Source organism: Durio zibethinus, chromosome 26 (assembly GCF_047325235.1).
Source record: "Durio zibethinus cultivar Kanyao isolate XHJ-2024 chromosome 26, ASM4732523v1, whole genome shotgun sequence".
NCBI classification, from domain to species: domain Eukaryota; kingdom Viridiplantae; phylum Streptophyta; class Magnoliopsida; order Malvales; family Malvaceae; genus Durio; species Durio zibethinus.
In genome coordinates this window covers 10,777,600-10,798,637 of record NC_143187.1, presented here as the reverse complement: position 1 = coordinate 10,798,637, position 21,038 = coordinate 10,777,600, and the positions used below count along the sequence as shown (strand labels likewise).

The 21,038-nt window shown below is 30.0% G+C and overlaps 2 protein-coding genes across 3 annotated transcripts; both read right to left on the bottom strand.

The window, feature by feature from the left end:
* Positions 1-6,177: 6,177 nt before the first annotated feature.
* LOC111275116 (prohibitin-1, mitochondrial-like) lies at positions 6,178-9,853 on the bottom strand. Of its 2 annotated transcripts, none has more exons than XM_022860268.2 (6): positions 9,714-9,853; positions 8,780-8,967; positions 8,343-8,459; positions 7,065-7,235; positions 6,755-6,967; positions 6,178-6,588 (listed from the first exon to the last, which is right to left on the bottom strand). In XM_022860268.2, the coding sequence occupies exons 2-6, from the start codon at positions 8,954-8,956 to the stop codon at positions 6,397-6,399; spliced, it is 870 nt and encodes a 289-aa protein (XP_022716003.1). In that variant the 5' UTR covers positions 8,957-8,967; positions 9,714-9,853; the 3' UTR covers positions 6,178-6,396. The 2 variants fall into 2 exon arrangements, with proteins under 2 accessions (XP_022716003.1, XP_089612108.1); XM_089755982.1 differs by having other exon boundaries at positions 9,666-9,727.
* A 5,461-nt stretch (positions 9,854-15,314) lies between these two features.
* Positions 15,315-17,030, bottom strand: LOC111318769 (transcription factor MYB102-like). Its single transcript, XM_022921640.2, has 3 exons — positions 16,660-17,030; positions 16,370-16,499; positions 15,315-16,277 (listed from the first exon to the last, which is right to left on the bottom strand). The coding sequence occupies exons 1-3, from the start codon at positions 16,790-16,792 to the stop codon at positions 15,452-15,454; spliced, it is 1,089 nt and encodes a 362-aa protein (XP_022777375.1). The 5' UTR covers positions 16,793-17,030; the 3' UTR covers positions 15,315-15,451.
* Positions 17,031-21,038: the final 4,008 nt, after the last annotated feature.

Below are 21,038 nucleotides of genomic sequence, written 5' to 3'. Positions count from 1 at the left end.
ATAAAAAAATTTTGATATATTATTGGAACTGATGTAGATCATTGTCTTAAATGGGGAGGAAGACTTAATACCTATCCAAAGAATTTTATTGTTTAATCAAAAATAGGTTTTAATAGCCACATAGTTCAGAAAAAATTGTAAGAAAACAATCCTTATTATCAAAATAATATAACCTAGCCAAAACTCATTGATTCAAACAATTTGTTGCCAAACATTCCATACAAGTATAAAATTTAAACAACTTACAATAATCGTGTGGCTTGAAATATGTAAACGTAAATATTCCAACATGGTATCTCTATACATATTTAAAGCTCCATCTTTTCTGATAATGCAAAAAAGGTAAAAAAATCACAAACAACATAGCAAAATCCAACACAACCATAGTCATTTTCATGTCAAATTAAACCATAAAACTAAAGTTAAAAAAAAATGCAAAGAAAAAAAAGCAAATTCAAATACCTAAAACAACCAAGCAAAAAAGGAATGAAGGAATAAAGGAATAAAGGGATTTGAGGCTTCTAAGAAAGGGTTTAAGGTTTTATAGTATTTATTCTTATATATTACTTGGAAAAAGGATTATAACAAAAACTATGAATTGGATCCCATTGGGTTTATCTTTTTCTAGGCTTACTGTTAAACAATTTGTTTTGTTTAGACTCAACCTAAAAGTTAGTTTATCATTTATTTTTTTTATATATAATAGTGTTAATAGCATCCGCAGTTTCTAAATTTTTATCTAAATTTTATTTTGATTTGTAAATTTTAAAAAATTTTAATCGGATATTTAATTATTTAAAATTGTCCTATTTTGTCTTTCTGTCTATAGAACTATATAAATTGACAATAAATTTCAATTGGCACAATGTGATGACATCAGTTAATGTTCCACATAGCAAATGAAAAATGAAATTAGAATTTTCTCAAAATTTAGAAATTAAAGACAAAAGTATCTCAAAATTTTATATATTTCATATATATTTTATAAAATATTATATTTAAAATTATATATTTATATATTTTTTATAATATAATTTATTTGTTATATATATTTTTTAATAGAAAATAATTTTTTAAAAATTAAGTTGAAAATTCAAATTCATTTTTCAAAATTCAATATCATTTAAAAAACAAAAAAATATTTTTTATTAAAAATATTATTTTACTCATAAGTCATTATAAAAATATTAATTTCAATCCATAAAATACATTTTTTAAAATATTAAATATTTTTTATTTTCTTTTTTTGAATATATTTTATAAAAAGTAAATAAAGGAAAAGATAAAAATAATTCAAGAAAAAATTGATTTTTATATATTTCAAATATATTTTATAAAATATTATAATTTAAAATATTTTTAAATTTTTATTATGATATAATTTATCAATAAAATAATATTTTTCATAGAAAATAAAGTTTTAAAATATTAAAATTAAGTAAAAAATTTTAAAATAATATTGTTAAAATTACATATCATTTTAAAAAATTAAGTAAATTTTTTTTATCAGTTTAAGAAATTAAATAAAAACTCTATATCATGTTAAAATATTATGCCAAAATTTTCATGTCATTTTCAAAAATAGATATATTAATCAATTCATAAATATAAAAACTTTATATTCATATAAAATAAAATATATAATTTAAAACATTTTTTCTTTTTTCTTTTTTATAAAACATATTTTATAAAATATATTTAAAAAGGAAAAATAAAAGACATTTAATATTTTAAAAATAAATTTTTTGGATAAAAATAATATGTTTTATTATGACTTAGGGGTAAAATAATATTTTTAGTAATTTTTTAATGAATTAAATTTTTGAAAATGAATTTGAAAATTTTAACTTAATTTTAAGTTTTGAATATCTATTTTGTGATTAAAACAAAAATCTATCTAGTAAATTATATTATAACAAAAAAATATGCAAATATAATTTCAAATTTAATATTTTATAAAATATATATGAAATATATAAAATTTTAAGATAATTTCGTCTTTGGTCTCTAAACTTTGAGAGAATTCTATTATAGTATTTCATTTGCTACGTGAGATGCTAGCTAATGTCATCACGTAGTGCTAGTTAGATGTCATATTAGTCTGCAATAGATGATAATATAAAGAATTATTTGAAAGCTTTTAGATTGTTAAACTTTTTGAACCTAGCATGTAGATAAACCCTAAGGATCTAAACCTAAGTTAAAACCTTACCCACTCTTTTGTATAAAAAATCCTAAATAGGGCACATGAAGGACATTTCTTATTTAAACTCCTTATAAATATCATGTTTACTAATGTCTTGCTTTCACTATATGTTCATGCATTAATATCATTAAACTTATCATAAAGAGTGATTGCCATAAAATAATTTTAACAAAAAGAATCTTGATTACATCTACGGAAAGCCTAGCAAAATCTCCTATTGACAAAAATGAAATCCGATAAATTGGAGCTTGCAAACCAAAGGCTTAAAAGGGAATTAGAGGGGAGAATGGATAACAAGGTTCAAGCACTCTAACAAAAAAAAGGATGAATGGAAGAGTTTATTCACTGACCTTAACATAATACAATCATCCACCACTTGTGAGCTGGTATAACTCCTAAAAAAAATGGCAAAAAAGTGAAAAAAAAAATACTCTCTGAAGCACAAAAACACATTCAAATTCTAAAAGGGGTTGTTGTTGAAATTGGAACACAAATGAAGGCTTTGAATGAGGAATTTGAGCAAGTAAAAAAAGCATATATGAGGCAGCATAACCAATTGGAATGCCTGCTTGACCAAATCACTGTTGCTACTTATAAAACCAATGACATGGTAGAAAAAATCGATGAATGAAAGACAAGGGTGTCACCAGTTGGATTATATGGTAAAGGATTGCTAGATTTTCTCAATGAAGTACAAGGTCAATATCGACAAATTAGAGATTTTTTTTCATAATAAACTTTAGACTTTTATGGATGTAATATTGAATTTAGTTAGAAATAACTTTTAATTCAATAAAGATTTTTCTTGTTAACAATTGTTATGTGGTAAATCCTTCTTGTTGCATGCATTCATTCATTCTCATACATAACTTATCTAAAGTTGGGATAATTTTATAAATATCTCTCTAAAACAATCTTTTGGGAGGGTGATGTGTCAAAGGTGCCATGGTTGAATTGTCAAAGTCAGAAAGAAGGGAAAATGTGGATCCAATCAAGTTCTCATAGCTATGTTATGGTCGTCATTGTATGGTAGTGGCAGTGGCTCTTTAGGCAACTTCAGCTAACTCTTTAGTCTCAAGAAACAATCTTTCTATTGGAGGCTTGCTGTTGTTTATCTTGACCTCTGCTATTGGTGCTGGATCAGTCCTCAATCTCCTCATATCAAAAATGTTTGTTGGTCGGGTTAGAGGAAAAACAATGACAATTTGCATGATTGTCCATTGGGTGATAATTTTTTTAGGAACTAATATGCCTGTCACCAAAAACCAATAAAGATGGTCAACTATTAGTTTATCTTGCTGTTGTGATGGTTAAGAGGATAGTTAAGAGTAACAACAAGAGTATGACTCAAGTCTTAATGGTGGGGTACAATCTAAGGCCAGAAAACACCACATGGGGAAGATTTTACAGTGTTGAGCTCATTGCTTCGATCCTTTGATCCTTGGGGACAAGGATCTTTTGAAGGGGATGATAATGTTATGAAATGGGTTGTTGTTACAATGATGGAAGCTGGAACAAGAAGGAATGAAGCTGTTGTTACTATGATGGAAGCTGGAACAGCAAAGAACGAAGCTCTAAGGTTGGTTGATCAAGGGTACTACACAAAGGAGCTTAAGAAGGCTGTATCTGGTGAAGGGAATATCGAGGATGGCCAGTATGCAATTGAGCTGAAGGCAGTAATGGAAGAAGGAAATAAAGGCATGCAAAATAACAAGACTGTTGCAAGAAGGTTCATGGAAAATTAGCTAAACCGTTTAATATGCTGATTTGTCTATTTGTCATTAGTTATTGTGAGCTGTCAGATGCTGCAATTTCATTAGATCCTTGCATTTAGCCAAAGTAGGAAAATTGTGAGTTTATACAGAGACAATGCTGTAACGAGATGAAATTATGAATGAGAATTACAAAATTCTGCTTTTACTCCCTCTATTCCTTCTATTCTTTTTAGTCTATCTTCATGTTCTACCATCTTCTTTCTCTTTCTTCTTTTTGGTTCAGTACATCACAGTTATTTTGTGACACCTTAGCAAAAGTTCATCCCCAACTTTAAGTGAAGTCACAGGGATCACCATTTTGCATTTTGTTACCTTTGAATAGGTAAACAAAGTATAAATGGGTAGAATTAGTACTATATTAAATTCCTAACTTGGTTTTGGTTTCTTGTCATGTTTTCTTTTTAAGAAAATTAAAGTCAGTAATAACAAACTTGTTATCTATTATTTATACAATTTATAATGATTTTATTTTTAATATTAGCAATATAAATTTTTATAAATGAATGTAATTTTGGCATAAATGCTTTCAAAAATAAGTCCAATAAATTTTATCCCATCTTAAAAAAATTCACCTAGAATAATTTATCTTCTTTTATTTGATAATTTTTTACTTTAAATAATTCAAATTAAATCGTTCAAGCACTTGGATATCTAAAAAGATGAACAATTTAATACAATTTAAAAATTTCAATCATCTTCGGATAAAAATGATCATGTATTAACTCATCAAGATAAAAATTAAGAAAAAATTAAATCACTAAATATTCAATTAATATTAATTATTATTATATAATATTATGAACATGATTTTCAATCCTATATATGTTCTATATATTGTTATATATTTATACATAATCATTTAAGTGAACAAACTTTGATATAAGTTACAATATTTTTTTATTAGTAATCGAATTGAATTTTATAAATAAATCATTTGATAACAAAACCATTAATATATTTTTTATAACACAAATATTTTTTTATAATCGATAACATGAATATTGATACAAATATGATAGTTATTAATAAAATATAAATATTTTTAAAAGATAAAAAAAAAAATCAATTATGCCTACAAATATGTTTTCTTATATGGGTTAATATCAAGAATGACTATTAAATTATAATAAAATATTTAATATAGTATCTAAACTTTAAAAATCCTTAATATGGTACTTAAATTACGAATCTATTAATTAATATGATATTCAATTCTAACGTGATTAATTTCAAATGATGATATATAAGGAACAAATAATTCTTCAAATTTCACATTAGTTAATATATTAATAGTCCAAATATCAAATTAAAAATTTTTAAAATTCAAGTATCATATTGAATATTTCATATATTATTGTTCATGAATCATTCGTGACATTAACTCTTCTTATATAAATTACATTGTTTATGTATAATTACTTTTCATATATTTATTTTTTTATTTTGAGTTTATTTCATTATTCAATCTCAATTAAATATAATTATTTTGATATCTGCATATATTAAAATTTATAAAATAATGTAATATTTTCAAATTTTATTGTTGATAAATATTCCCCTGTTCATTATTGACTCTCTAAACCCATAGTATTATCATTATTTCAAAACAATTATTTGAGAGGATTATATCTTTATTATGATCTCAAACTCTGTTTTTTTTTTTTTTTTCTATTATTATTAAAACTTCTTCGCATTTGCAAACGCAATTCTAAAATCAATTTATAAATTAATTTTACCTAGTTTTTTAATTAGAGTAAATATCTATTATTTATAAATGATAACCTAAATAATAATAAACTTAAATAATTCTAACTGTTAATCTTAAATACTTATATCTATAAACGTAATTTTAAATAAATAACAATAAATAAGATATAACTAAAATAAATAAAATATAGATAACTATTCTTGGTCCCCGAAGAATTTTTGAACTCTTTTTAAGGGATAGATATAACCATCACTGGTTGTTGGCAATTACCAGATCTGACCACCGACTAGATAAGCAAGCAAAATTGATGGCAGAAACTAATAGCAAATGAACTTTCAATGCCAAAAGTTCCATGACAGAAATTATCAGGTCTACTTAAATCAAGATATACATAATTCTCTAGAGAATAAAAAAAGGCTTTTAGTTTGAACAAAAAAAAATTGCCTAGTTTGTTCCTACCACTTCAGTGAATCATGACAAAGAAAATATATCTACTAAGGAAGATAATATAGATGATCCATAATGGAGGAAATTAGGAAAACATACATCCAACAGTCCTTTTGTACCTCAACTGAACAGTCCTAAATCGAACATATGTGATGTTTGAACGCTAATCCTTGGACAAAATAAACTCATGTTATTAAAAGTTGTCACGACGGAACAAACCGACGAGGGGCAGTAACTAAGTTTTCAACTTAACATGGCAATTACTTTTGATGGGTTTCCAGATTCATCTCCTGAAGGTTCAGCAATAGATCCTTTGAATTCAAGAAGACTTTGTTGGCTGAATTTGAAATGGTCTGTGCAATTTCTCTAGAAGCTTCAATTTTCCTCAATGTGATGAATGCTGGATTGTTTGCAATAGCTTGACCAATGAGTTGGGCACTCTTTGCTTCACCCTGGAAACCAGTGAAGAAAAACACTTTAGATGGGTAAAATGATCAACCTATACAAGGCGAAATGAAATTTCACAATCTTATAAGCAAAGCAGAAGCTGAAATCCAAATCCGTTTCAGATCATTTGTCATCTACTATGTTTTATACGAAAGGATCAATCCTTTTTACCTGTGCTCGGATAACAGCACTTTTCTTATCCTGTTCAGCTTTTTCCACAATAAATTTAGCTCTCTCAGCTTCTTGTGCAGCCACCTGTTTGGCCTCAATTGCAGCGGTGAATTCCTTCCCGAAAGTCAGGCTTGTAATGGACACATCATCCAGTTCAATATTGAAGTAAGCTGCCCTTTCAGTCAATATATTCCGAATTTCCTTACTAACATTCTAAAAGACAACAGTTCATCACATAACAAATCCAAACCATTTATGCTATTATTAGGACATCTATAAAACTGTAAGTACGAATATGCAGGATACCTACCTCTCTCTGAGTAATGAGTTGGCTAGCATTGTACCGAGCAACCACAGCTTTTAAAGTTTCATGAATGATTGAAGGCAGGACCCTCTCATTATAGTTCTCACCAAGGGTTCTATAAACTTCAGTTAACTGATTTGCCTTAGGGCGAGTGAGAACTCGAAGCCCAATCTTCACCTGCAGAGCATAGTTCAGAAGCGGGTTTAATTTATAATGATGGCATTACTTTCTGCAACATTTTTCTATTTTAAGTTTCCACCTAATATAAATATGGAAAAGCATATATATATCTTAAAGCATCAACAAGAAAGGGAAACAAAAGAAAAATGCCTCGTGCATACTCCATTCTAGAGCTCTCAAGGCTCAATCACCGGGGGTGAAGCCAGGATTCTCACTTTAGGGGGCCCCAAGATAAGAAAAAACATACAAGTAAAAAAATAGGAAAAAACCTATTTTAACAAAAGAGATAATTGTGCATAAAAATTACATTTCTTTTCATAAGTATGAAACAATATATGTAAATTTTATATAACTGTAACTTATATTATCCATATGACAATAAAAAAGATTGAATAGAAAAATAACATCAAGCAAATAATTACTTCTTAAAAGAGAGAATAGCCATTACAAAACCTTTAAACAATTAAAAGCTTGGAAGAAGAAAGTTGCATTTACAATTAATTTTGTATGCAAAATACAGCAACTAAAAAGTTTTTAAACTAATGTTGTTTATTATGTAACTCTAGATGTAATAATTAATATTAACATATTTATCAGATTGATTGAGAAGGTAAACTCAAATTTTATGGATTTAAACATTATGCTTAGGTAAAAAATAATAAAAGAAAAACTAATTAGTGATGTTTAGAACTAAAAATTTGAAAATTATAGAGTTTACAATACTAATTGTACAAAATATTGGTAAGGGGGGCCATACAATAAATGCTTTGGGGGATTAAATTCAAATTTATTATTGTTTAATTGATAAACTTTTCTGTATTATCAAAGAATTCAAAAGCCAGGGAAGGGAAGGTCCCTGCCAGCCCCCTAGCTTTCACCCCTGTCAATCACGCCTACAGAACTTTTACCGAAAACTACTCCCATCTAACTGTCATTAGAGCATGAGTTTTTTATAGAACAAAAAAAATAAAAATAGGCCAAGATGATAACTATTTAAGTCCAGTTAATATCATTTTAGAAAACAAAAAAGCAACAAGGTAATGACAGAAAAAATATCTTGCATGCAAAAGAAAATCTATGCAAAAATTGAAAATTAGCATTTACCATCTGGAGATCACCACTACCAGAAGTGCTCTCAACTAGATGGGGTCTTGCTCGAACATCATAGATGATAGGCCTCTCAAACCATGGAACCATAAGGTGTGTCCCCTCAGCATAAACCTGCAAAAAACAATCATTAAACTGCAAGACATAATGCTAAGCAGAAGTTAAACCAAAAGAACAAATATAGTAAACAAGAATGTCAATAGCAAGAGGAAAAAACAGAAAATCTAGTCATTCAAGAAAGGATAGCACAAGGCTACATGCTAGTCAATTTCATAGAGAAGCCATAGTCATAGCCTTAGCCATTCTTTTATAGAAGTTGACAAGATATGCAAGTTTTGCGAAGTACTATAAAATCCACAAACAACAGACAATGGGGAAGGAGAGACTTTCTAATAAACATGTAAACTGGTAGAACATTACATAAAAATGATGACCTTATCTTTGATGCCTGATATACGATTGAAAACAATAGCTCGATGCCCTCCCTCAACATTGTAGAGACTGTTCGCAACTCCATAGACGCCAAGACCACCAATAATTCCAATCTTAAGCAGAGCAGGAAGAGCTCCACCTCCAGGCATCTTAGGAACTTTCATGTTGTTGAGATTCATTTTAGTCGATGCTGAAAAAAATAAAATTTTGATGTCATATTGCAGAAGAACTAAGAGGTGAGCAAAAACCAAGCATCAAATAAATATGGAACAGTAGGTTCATATACAGAAGGTAAGCGGGGACTGACAAGAAGTCATAAAAGAGCAACCGATTAACTACTGATAAGATACTGATAAGAAACAATAATCTACATGATAAACAAAGTGTGCATGCTTATAACTAATGGTCAACATTAGCCTATATGTGAGTTGTAAGATAAACAGTTTATCTCTAAATTAGAAAAAGCTAGCCGCAAAGGCAAAAATATTTACACACAGGTAATCCAAAATAAAGCTATAGCTAACACCCTGTCTGTCTACCGCAGATGAGGATTAATCTTTAATAGCCACATAGTTCAGAAAGAACAGTAAGAAAACAAAACATTTCCTTATCATCAAAATACAATTCATTGACATACAACATAGCAAAATCCAACACAATTATAGTTATTTTAATGTCAAATTAAATCGCAAAACTAAAAATAAAAATAAAAAATCCAACACAACCATAGTCATTTTCATGTCAAATTAAACCGCAAAACTAAAATTGAAAAAAAAAAAAAAAAAAAAAAAAAAAAACCCTCAGGTATAATATGTCACTGACTGGGTTGATAGAAAAGAAACACAAAAAATGGGAATCTTAATATAGCATGAAAAGGCTGATTTCTACCTCTCAGCCCATAATTTTTAAGCAAATAAAAAGTGCAGATTCAAATACCTAAACAGCCGAGAGAAGGGAGGAAGGAAAAACAGAGATTGGAGGCTTATAACAAAAAGGGTTTAAGATTTTATAATATATATTCTTATGTATTACTTGGAAAGGGGGTTTTGCAAGTGGATTTCATGCGTATACGGTTGGGTCCATTTTTTCTAGGCCTGCTGGACTCAATCCAATAGTTGGTTTATCATTTATTTTTTATATAAATATGAGCAAGAGATTAATTTTAAATTTTTCTTTAATTATTTATTTTAATAAATTTAACCAATAAAAATAAATAAGTTTTCTTTTTTTTATTTGTCTCTCAATTTATTTTAATCGATTATTAAAAACATGTGTAACATTTTTTAAGTTTACAATATAAGTTGATTTTCTTTATATATATATATGACAAACTTAAGCTTAATAAACTTTTCACATTTTACTAAACGTACGTTTGGTTCAATTTATGAAAGAGTTTATCTACTAAAAAAAAAAAGCAAGTGTTAGGTTCTCAAAATTTTTAAATTTTGTTGCATTTGGTTTCAAAAAATAGAGTTATTTTTTATTTTATTTTTTTGAAAAATGAAAAACGTGAAAAAAATGTTTAATAATTGAAAATGAAAATAATTTTTAAAAAACAAAAATAAAAATGGATTGAAATATGAAAACAAAAAAAATATTTTTAATTGTAAAAATAGGAGAAATATATTACTTTTTTTTTATGTGTTTTGTAAGTTACCATATTTGAACACTTGTTAATGTATTGTAATTAATGTATAAAATATTATTGAATAAATTTTAGAATACATTAAAAAATATTCAAATACAATAACTTGCAAAACACAAAAAAAAAAAAAAAAGTAATATGCATCCCTTATTTTCATAATTAAAAATATTTTTTTATTTTTATATTTCAATTCATTTGTATTTTTATATTCTAAAAACTTATTTCTATTTTTAATTATTAAATATTTTTTTCATATTTTTTATTTTTTAAGAAAATGAAAACAAAAAGCGGTTCCCTCTCAGAAAACATTTGGGGTTTTGGGCTAACAGTTCATTCTTGGACCAAATGTCATTTGCACTGAAAAGATAAAATACGTTTAATTAAAATGGGCTAGATTTAAATGCCCAACAGCAGAAGCCTTAACCGTAGATTTCTTGAGGCGCCCGTAAATTTTGACCGGAGACAGGCCTTTATTCAGAATCAAAATTTTCTTTTTCTAGTTCAATATCTCATTTTGATTTGTTCAATAGTCTGCAATTCGGTGGAGTGTTGGTCAGAATTGATAGCAGAACAAACCCTTCATGATTTTATCGGATTAATCGTATGACTAGAAAAATCCAGAGATCAAATGGCCTAGTGATGATAGCAATACATCATATTGCTGTTAAGTACTCTATGGGGAATTTGTTTTTTTAAGCAAAGCTTATTATTTACCCAAAAGAAGCAGATAAAACCTGTTGTTGCTCAGTGCCCATTAAGCTTACAAACCAATTGAATTTAGAAAAGAAGCAAAGAAACAAAAGCTTAAAGCATCTGGCATATTGTTAATAACTAAGGGAGGCTTTATTTCTTATTTTTACCATTGTTATTACTGAGGTCTACTTTGAGCTTTGGATTATTAGGGAATTCAACAGCAATCTAACACGTATGAAGGATGGTGCTGCTCCCATTTTATAGGAGGAATTAATTAATAGTCTAATGGCAATTATCTGGCAGGCACCAATTGGCAAAAAAACCATATAGGCCGGTGAAATTGATATATCCTTCCAATGCTAATTTTGGCATCAATTAGCTGATTTAGACCGACCATAATTAATCATTTCGAGTCATATAATTCCAGCTACACTCTATGTAAACAATGAGTATTATTATAGCATTATTATATATATCAAAGGAGATATAATAGACAAGTGTACCTTTTGCTGACAATATAAGCCATTCAAAACGTCTTCTTATCGTCACAAATAAGAAATATCCCTCGTTTTTCTTTGACTGACCCAATAATGTGACTTTTTTTTTCTTTTTTTTTTATCATGAGTGTTGATTTTCACCATCCCACCGACAGTTTAATTTCATTATTGTACTCTTGGATACTCCCAAAGGTTCCTTTCCGTCATAAAAGAAAAAGATAATGAAACCAGGGAAAAAATATTTTGATGCATGTTTCAGCTTAGCTAATTACAGGAGCCTTGTACTAAATCATTGAATGTTAGGGTAATTTATAATGGAGTAGGAATATATATACATATATATATATATATGTACATCAAAATTTATGAAACTTGATTTCCATTTTACCGAATTCGAAAAAAATAAAGGCGGATAATTTTTATTTGAAAATTTTAACCCCATACTTTTTTATTGGTGTATATCAACTATATATATAATTCCATTAATTTATACGATTATATTAAAAAAAAAGACATCAATAATACTAGAATTCAATTTCAACAACTGCTATTATTTTTCTTATTCTCATATTTTGTTTTTCTTTAAAAAATATATAATTAATTTGAATTATCATAATATATATAAAGAACACTTTATAATATTAATTGAGTTTATTAATTCACAAATAATAATTCAACAATATATCCATAGTTTTCAACTGATAATTACATCAAAGAGCCAAAGACCGTTCACACATAGATAATACTGCACAGGCACAATTAATAACTTATTTATTTATTTTTATACGTAAAAGAACTAATTTTTTTACTTGATCCTTAAAAAGGGAGAAGAAAGAGAGAAAAGGCATGGAATCTGAATTAAGCTTTAATTAATAACGTCAATAATTAAACAAAAGGTTGAAGCAATCATAGGTTAAGGTTACAGCAAAGCCAATTGCCTACCTTTTACCCCCCAGAGTGTGGAAACCAACATTCTAACACAAACACATGTTTGTTTCTGTAATTGAAGCAGACAAAAAAGGCTTTCTTTTTAAAATTATTACTTTCACAATATTCTAATGAAGAAAAATCCAAAAAAAAAAAAAAAAGATGAATTCTTAGTCAAATAATCCCATCTTTTAAAATGTCCACAATAGAAAAATAATTGTCACCGGGCCCTATTTTTCTAACCCCAATTGTGCACATTTTCCTTACACGAAGTGCACGCCGCAATGACTGCCATTTAAAAGAACAAAAAAAAAAAAAAAAAAAAACATGAAAAGCAAGTAAAACCCAAAGACAAATTAAGACAGAAACCTACGTTAAGGAAGGGAGTACTCATTCAAAATGTTTGAAAGAACAAAATTTCTTTGGGCGGTTGAGGAATGGATACTTTGGTCGGCTCATAGTCAAAGAAGAACCGTACCTTTACACCACAAAAATATTTACGCTAATTGACACGTCGAGCCTTTAATCTGATTTTTGTACAATGGATTTTACATATATATTTATTTATATTTATATTTATATATATGGAACGTGAGAAAGACATACAGAAAAGTGAGGTGCCTAACTGTTTGGTCTTTGACCCATAAAAACAAGACCTGTTTTTGACGTATAAATAACGTAAAGCTTACATGGGATTTGGGGGGTTTGACCCAGAGGATTGGGTAAAAAGGGAAAGGAGCTTCGGATCGCACGAGTAGAAGAAGAAGATAGGGAAGTTGGTGTGCTTATAAGTGGCGATTTTATATTTATTGACATTTCTGCTGTGTTTGGTTTGATGGGGTGAGTGAATTTCGTTTGGTTCACCCTTTAATTTTTACGTGCACGGTTGACATTGTTCACCCTTTACTCGTGTATCTGTTTTCTTTTATATATATATATAACAAAAGTCAAAACTCAGCTACCTGTTAAGTGTAAGTAGTAAATGGCAACCTTTTTACAAGTTGGTAAGTGCATGGGTACATTATTCTTGAAATGTTAAGAAACACAGCATGTCGAACGTCTATATATTTATACATACATATATATATATATATATATATATATATTCGTTGTCTAGCCACAACTTGGTCCATTTCTGAGGGTATGAGACCAGAGAAGGAAAGTGAAAGATTTTTGCATCAATATTTCAAAAAACATTAAAAAAAAAGTTGCAATAGGTTTCATGTTTTTTGTTTTCTTGTTTCGACAGTCATCTTTGATAATCACGAATTAGAAGTCGAAAAAGAAAAGCTCATGATCATCAGGTTGAAACATGAAAGGTCATGCAAATATATATATGACCAAATTAAAGTAGCATGCACCAGTTTTATCTGGCTAACCAAAAAAGAAAAAAAAAAGTTCATATTCAAGAGCTTTCTCTCTTAGCCAAGAGACGTATATAATTATATGGAGACACATTTCACACACTTTTTTTTTTTTCACTACATATACTAACAAATACGTTCTTCTACTACAAACTTGTAACAATTTTTGACCCGAAACCAGAGAAAATTAACAACAATTGGATAAAACAAAAATGAAAATTAAACTTGAACTTTTAGTATATAGTTTAATGGTATATTTACTTTTTCTATTTAAAAAATGTATGCACGTCATCTTCTCAAGAAACAGTGCACTACATAATTCTTTTGCAAACTAAACAGTTAAATTCGTTTTCTTCCAAAGATTAACGTAATCATGATTAACCTGAAATATTATTTGATTAAGAAGATTATTGCATGAAGCCTAATTATATTGATTTGACAAGAAATAATCGGCGAGGGAGAACAGTCAAAGCCATGGTAGCTGTCTGAAACTGGATAAGAAGCCTGGTTTTGTGGTTACCCGGTCAAACGGTAAGCCTCAAAGGCTCAAACCCCTTTACTTGGGACCCACCCCTGCATGATTGAGCCAACGTGTCCAACAAAACGATGACGTGTTAAACATTAGGTTCTTGGTTTGACACTGAAGCTTATTAATGGTTGTGGGACAGAACACAGCACAAGAGCCTCGCCATGTTTTTCAATAAAAGCAACAAATACCTTTTAAAGGTAGTCCCCACCCCCACGGATTTGGTCGCCGCTAATAGATCGACAAGTCCCCTTCTTTTTTATATTTTTTAGGTCAAACCATAATCCCCCATGCAAAATTACTTATAGGTAGCATATACACGTGACGGATTCACGATCTCCGACGTTGTCATTGCCGGAAAGCCGGCCAGAACTTGACTTTCTGTCGGGATCTTTGAAGCCAAGATCTTTCTCTCATGATTTTTTTATGATCATATATAATAATAAAGTACTAACACTTTGGGTTAGTGTTTTAATTAGTATTTTTCTTTTCTTTTTTTTTTTAACTTTAAAAGCTTTCCTGTTATAGGCAAAGATTTTCCATATTAGGGAACGGCAAAAAGGATGTAGCTTTATTTATTAAGAGTGTCATAACTCTTTTGAACAGAGCCAACTGCAGCATCCTTGTTATGTATGATTTGATTCATTATTGGTTTTTTTTTTTTTTTTTGGGTTTATATATATTTGGGAAACAGTCACTTGTCAGTCCATATGACAAGAATTGAATAAATATACGATAAGATGACTAATCTAAATAAGATATGAGAAGATATAGAAAGTAAGGAAAGCAAAAGAAATAATTGTAGTGACATATCAATAATGGAAACTTCCCATTATAATAAAAAGATTTTAAAATAGTAGGATTTTGCTTCCTAATACAGTAAGCTTAAGAAAAATACAACAAATTAATTATTAATATTCGAAAATTTTACATGTATCAACATCCCACACTGAATCCAAGAAAAAAACCCAGAAAAATGGACAGAAAGGGAAAACTCTTGTTTGTGAGTTTTGATTTTGGAATTACATGAATTCATTAACATCCAAAATATCTGGGATTTCAAACTTCAAAATGTTGCTGCAATAGCTTTCTCTTTCGTCTTCAATGCAGCTACTGTTGATGTATGTTGAATTTGAATTCAATGAAGTTGGACTTGATGAAGGCCTCGATAGAACTGACGCGAAGCTGAAGCTGTGGTTGCTGTTGTTGGAAGGGAAATTTGAGGTTTCGGAAGAAGGGTCCATGACGGTTTGATGACCAGAGCCGTAACAGTTATACTTTGGCGGTAGCGGCACGTAATCTTCAGTCAAATTTGAAGGCATCGCATTGCCTTGCCAGTCACTTAAGTCGGTAAGATTTGATGGAAAGTGGTCCACATTGGGGCTTATGAGTTGTGCTTCGTCAGAAAATTGAATACTACAAGGAGTATTCAACGAGATACAAGCTGGGATTTCTTGTACTTGCGTTGGAAGATGGTTAGATTGCATAAACGGCTGATATTGCTTTTGGACATGGGAGTTGCAAAGTTGGTTTTCTTCAACATTTTGAAGAAGGAAATTCGGGTTTTGATTTTGGTTTTTAGTTTGAGATGACATGAGAGAAGTGGCCAGCCTTAGAAGCTCAGGGTTAACAAAGGATTGGACTCCTAGGGCCCTTGACATGTTCATTTGAGATTGGTTGTAAAGAGATGAGCTTAGGATTGAGGAGAGGTCAAGAAGATCCAGTCGAGGACTGTGAGTTACAGGATCAATTCCCATTCGAAGAAGCCTCTTTCTAATGTGAGTGTTCCAATAGTTTTTTATTTCGTTGTCAGTTCTTCCGGGCAACCGAGCAGCAATGGCAGACCACCTATAAACATTCAAAACATTAGAAAAAACAGTATAGTAAAACAAAGAAAAATAGAACTAAAAGGAGCGAAAGGAAGATGGAAAACAACTCACTTGTTCCCCAATATACTATGTAGCTGAATTATTGTCTCTTCCTCTTCAAAAGAAAATCTTCCTCTCTTGATATCGGGCCTCAAGTAATTGGTCCATCGAAGACGGCAACTCTTTCCACATCTTTCCAACCCTATTGTTATTAACAATAAAAAATTCAAAATTTCATTAGCATAATGTCCATAAAAACTACAATAATTCATCCCTGCAGACCAGAAAGTAGGCACATTAAAAAATAAAAATGAAAGAAGACTTTTCCAACTAACAAATATATACTCTAGGTAAAAGTTTACCAGCATTCTTTGGCAGTGTCCTCCAGTTTCCATAACCATGTTTTTGAATATAATCGATCAATTTCTGGTCCTCTTCCGGCGTCCATGGCCCTTTTTTGAGGCCATTTTTATCACAGCAAGGTACTCTTCCCATGTTAGCTTTTGGTTTTGGTTAAGGCTCTTCTCGAGAGAAAGAGAGGGGTTGAGAGAATTGAAGAGAAAAGAGAGAAATGATGCAGCAAAGAGATGTAGGTCTGTATAGGGACATACTTGTATAAATAGCGGCACAAGTGAAGGGTAAGAGATGTCAGAAGGATTCGGTACCGTCCTCTGTTTATCACTATGGCGACGTGTCCTCCTTCTTTAGAGAAAAAAGTGTGAAAGCCTAACCCCCGAATCTCCCTTTTTTTTGGGTTGGATGGGCTTAATAAATCCCAATTAATTGTAATTATTTATGCCGATCCCTTTCCAAGGTCACTTCTTACTTTCTGGATTCATATTAGCTGTCACCAACATGAAACAGCCACGTGCCCCTTATTTCTTCTTCGTTTTCTTCTCTTCTTTGGCTACATTTTTACAAAGATTGACTTGAGTTATTAAGCTAAAGCTGGGTAATTTGAGTTGTGACTCGAAGTCTTTGAACCAAAAGACTGTTTTGCCCGTGCAAGCAGCATTGCTGGACCAGTTCTATTCTCACCACACGAGGGTAATGCAATCATTTTTCCCTTTTAATAATTTTTTGTAAGGTCATTTTCGGGAATCACTTAATTCGAGGATGGCAATAATAGAGGTGGGTGTTTGCCGAAATACAAAAATATTTATTATGCATAGAGAGGATTGAAAAAGAATTTAAACCAAAAAAAAAAAAAAGAAAAAGAAAAAGGGTTCTCCTCCAATCAATTTCAAGATAAGGTTTAATTTCCACAATATTAATTTTTCATTAAGATATATGTCATAAATTGTTATCTATATAATAATTCAATTGATTTCCTTTTCCATTGATTGGATTTATAAACACACCTAGTAAAACTTGTTTAATTAGATTAACACAAGAGCTTAAACTTCTTGGGGTTTTGTATTTAGACCTCAGTCAACATCAATAAAAACGAAGTTAGCACAAGGAAAAGGAGAAAGTTTGATTTTTGTGTGGATATGAAAGACAAAAGCTTCACATCACGACGACTTCCCGTAGCTCTGTTTCGTTTTAGTCCATCCTATGTTTGATTTTTCAAATGAGCATGTTTTCACCATTTTATCTTTGATGGCTAGCTAGCTTTGTCAACACCCAAACTCAAATTGAGAAAATGCTTCTTCATGATGATCTGTGTATTTCAGCAATGATAATGGGACCCTTCATCGGTACTATCTAGGCCGGATTGGAATCTACATTTGAGAGCAAATTGAGTACCATTGTCAATTTATAAGAAATTGGATAAAACTCTTGCACACGTTAGCTTCATCTTATGGTCGATCGAAAAAGTTTTACAAAGAGAAAATCAAATCATGGATTGGGAATAACCTATAAACTTAAATAAATTAATCATTGGCAAAGGAATATAATGCAAACCAAAGTAAATAGTGGTGTATTTGAATTTTATCATTGCCGCAATGAAAGATAAAAGTCGTCATTCTTTGTCTCCTAACATTGTTCTCAGCCACATTTGAAATATGATGATTCGCTGTCCGTCCAGCAAAACGTCAAGAATTCCACTTCATTGACTTGTGCCAATTCGACGCCCGAGCAATTATTATTGAAAGGGTTGCTTCCAAAATAGACTAAGAGTTGCTTTGTGATAGCGATCGATATATCGTCTCTAAAAACCAGCATTGTATAATTTGTTCTTATTTCCTATAGCTAGCTAGCAGTTCACACTCCTTCACCTTGCTAACAGAGAAATCCAAAACTTGGCTATACAATCACAATCACTCCGTCCACATACCAGCCATGCATATTTCTAGCTAGATTGTCTTCAATTGAATTACGAATCACACTTCATAAGCTCTTGTAACAACAAAAACGAATGCATCAGCTTGAAGGCAACAAGTAAACCAATCATAGCAAAGATCTCTTGATATTGTACAAAACTTACCATGATTCTTAATTTTTGGCTTAAATTTAAGGGAAAATGTAGATGACATTGGACTTGTTTTTGTGATTGATGGAACAAAATTCAATTCTCCTATAGCAATTATCCAAAAAGAAAAAGAAGAGTTTTCAAACTATATATATTGTTTTTTTTTTTTTTTTTTTGGTTTAAAAATTAGCTTTTAGACACATTCAAAATATAATATGGATAACTTTTTGAAAATTTCTCCCCCACAGCCTTTTAGCCGGCCATAAATTCTTGTTCAATTCACAGTTGTAAAGCTATGGAAAGAACCCTTTTTTTTTCTTGAATTTCTTGGAGTCAAAAGGGAACCAAGAAAGTAATACAGGAAATGTAGTAATAACAGATCAGAGGGAATAGAAAAAAAAAAAAAAGTAGAGAAAACGTGTTTATTAAGATTAAATGAGCAATTTTCAAAGCTACTTTGAAGTCTAAACTAAAAACTAATAATGGAATCTTTTAAATGGGTCCACGCCTGAAAACTATTCCTTTTCAACAAAGTTTTTGAGAAGATTATGACTAATTGCACCAAATTATTGAAAATATAATCTATATTTGCATGCATGACGATATCTCACGTACGAAACTCGATTCTTTAGGTATAATCAAATAATACTGAAGCTTATACGTGGTAGAATCTGAGACGTTAGATTTCCAACAAGGCATGTTTAAAATAACATCTGACGTTCTGATGTCTGCTCTGAAAACATCAAAGAACAAGTCATATCTTTCTTGCTTGCTTGTTTGCCTTTCTTACGGCTATCATATTTAAAATAAAATAAATCCATAGGACCAAGAGAAAGAGACTCGTTTCTATATATCTTGTTTAAAACTGAAATAGTAATTAAGCCTTGGCTAATTCAAAATGATTAACATAAAATACAAGCATAATCTTAGCTTTGTGTCTCTGTGCTTGGTGTCATGGAGACACTATTGTCAAAATACAAGCATAGTCTTAGCTTTGGTTCTCTGTTCTTGGTGTCATGGAGACACTATTGACAAAATAACAAATCAGATATAGTACTATTATTGTAGTCGAAATGATATTGCTAATGGAGATTTAGGAGTTTAATTAAAAAAAATTATACTTGAACGATTGGGCAATTACTTGTCCAAAATCCAGGGTTTGCTTGCGCATGGGTTTTCCAAAAGAAGTTGCATACGTGTTCACATATCGACCTCGTTTCATTTTACAAGACGTTTCGGTAGATTATCTAAAATTCCTCTGATATTAATAATGTTATTAGTTTTAATATGTTGTGAGCCACTCGATTGCTTTACAAACATTTGAATAATAAATTCTAAGGTCAAAGCCGTTTCTTAGAGAGAAAATTAACCTTGTTTGATTTTTTCAGTAATAATTAAGGTTTGAAATTGAAAATTTTCTAGAATCGATTAAAATATTATTGAGCTAACATTTCATCGATATTTAATTAATGATATTTTTAGATATATACGAGATCTGATGCATTTGTGCGATACAGTTTTAGTTGTTACTATTAACATTATAACCACGCAAGAACTTTATTTTAAATAGAGTTTTACATATATTTGGTTTATTTTTTAAAATTAGATGAGGAAAGCAGCTAAGAGTATTATTGCTTTAGGGTATAAAACATTTGAAAAGAGGAACAAACACTTGGCTTTGGAAGCACTTTCTCAAAAACAATGCTGGTCAAAATAGAAAAATCATTAGCTTTCGATGTAAGCACACGAGGACACGTAGTCTTTTTTGTAATTATGGTGATTTATATGTCATCAGCACAGATTCACGAGCTGAAGACGTGGTGAGGGTGGATTCGTTTGAAGCCAAGTTTAATTTAGTTGCTAGATATCTACACTTTCCACGACTGATCAAAATATAATAAGTCACAGATAAGCCGCTGTTTTTCTCCTATTTTAGTACGCTTACGTTTTGCTTGATAAGGGGAAAAAAAGGGTAAGAATGAAATTTTATTAATTTAATAATTAAAATTTATAATAAATATTTTATTTTATAATTTATTAATAAATTTTTCATTCTCATCTCATTTTATATTTCCGATTAAGCAAAGCCTTAAAGTCTCTAGAGCATATGCATACGTTGACCTTGACAATCCACTAGCTGCCTGGTGAGGTAAAATAAGGTTCGACTCGTGAAAATTTTAACTTAGAAGATATTTGGCCAAGGTTATAGTTTAACAATGAGGACAAAAATATCTTCCTTGTAACTTATATCACTTTAGTTCATCAATGGTTTTCTGATCAACATGGGTCCCTCAACACCGACTTCGGCTCTCGTAGTTGGCAAAT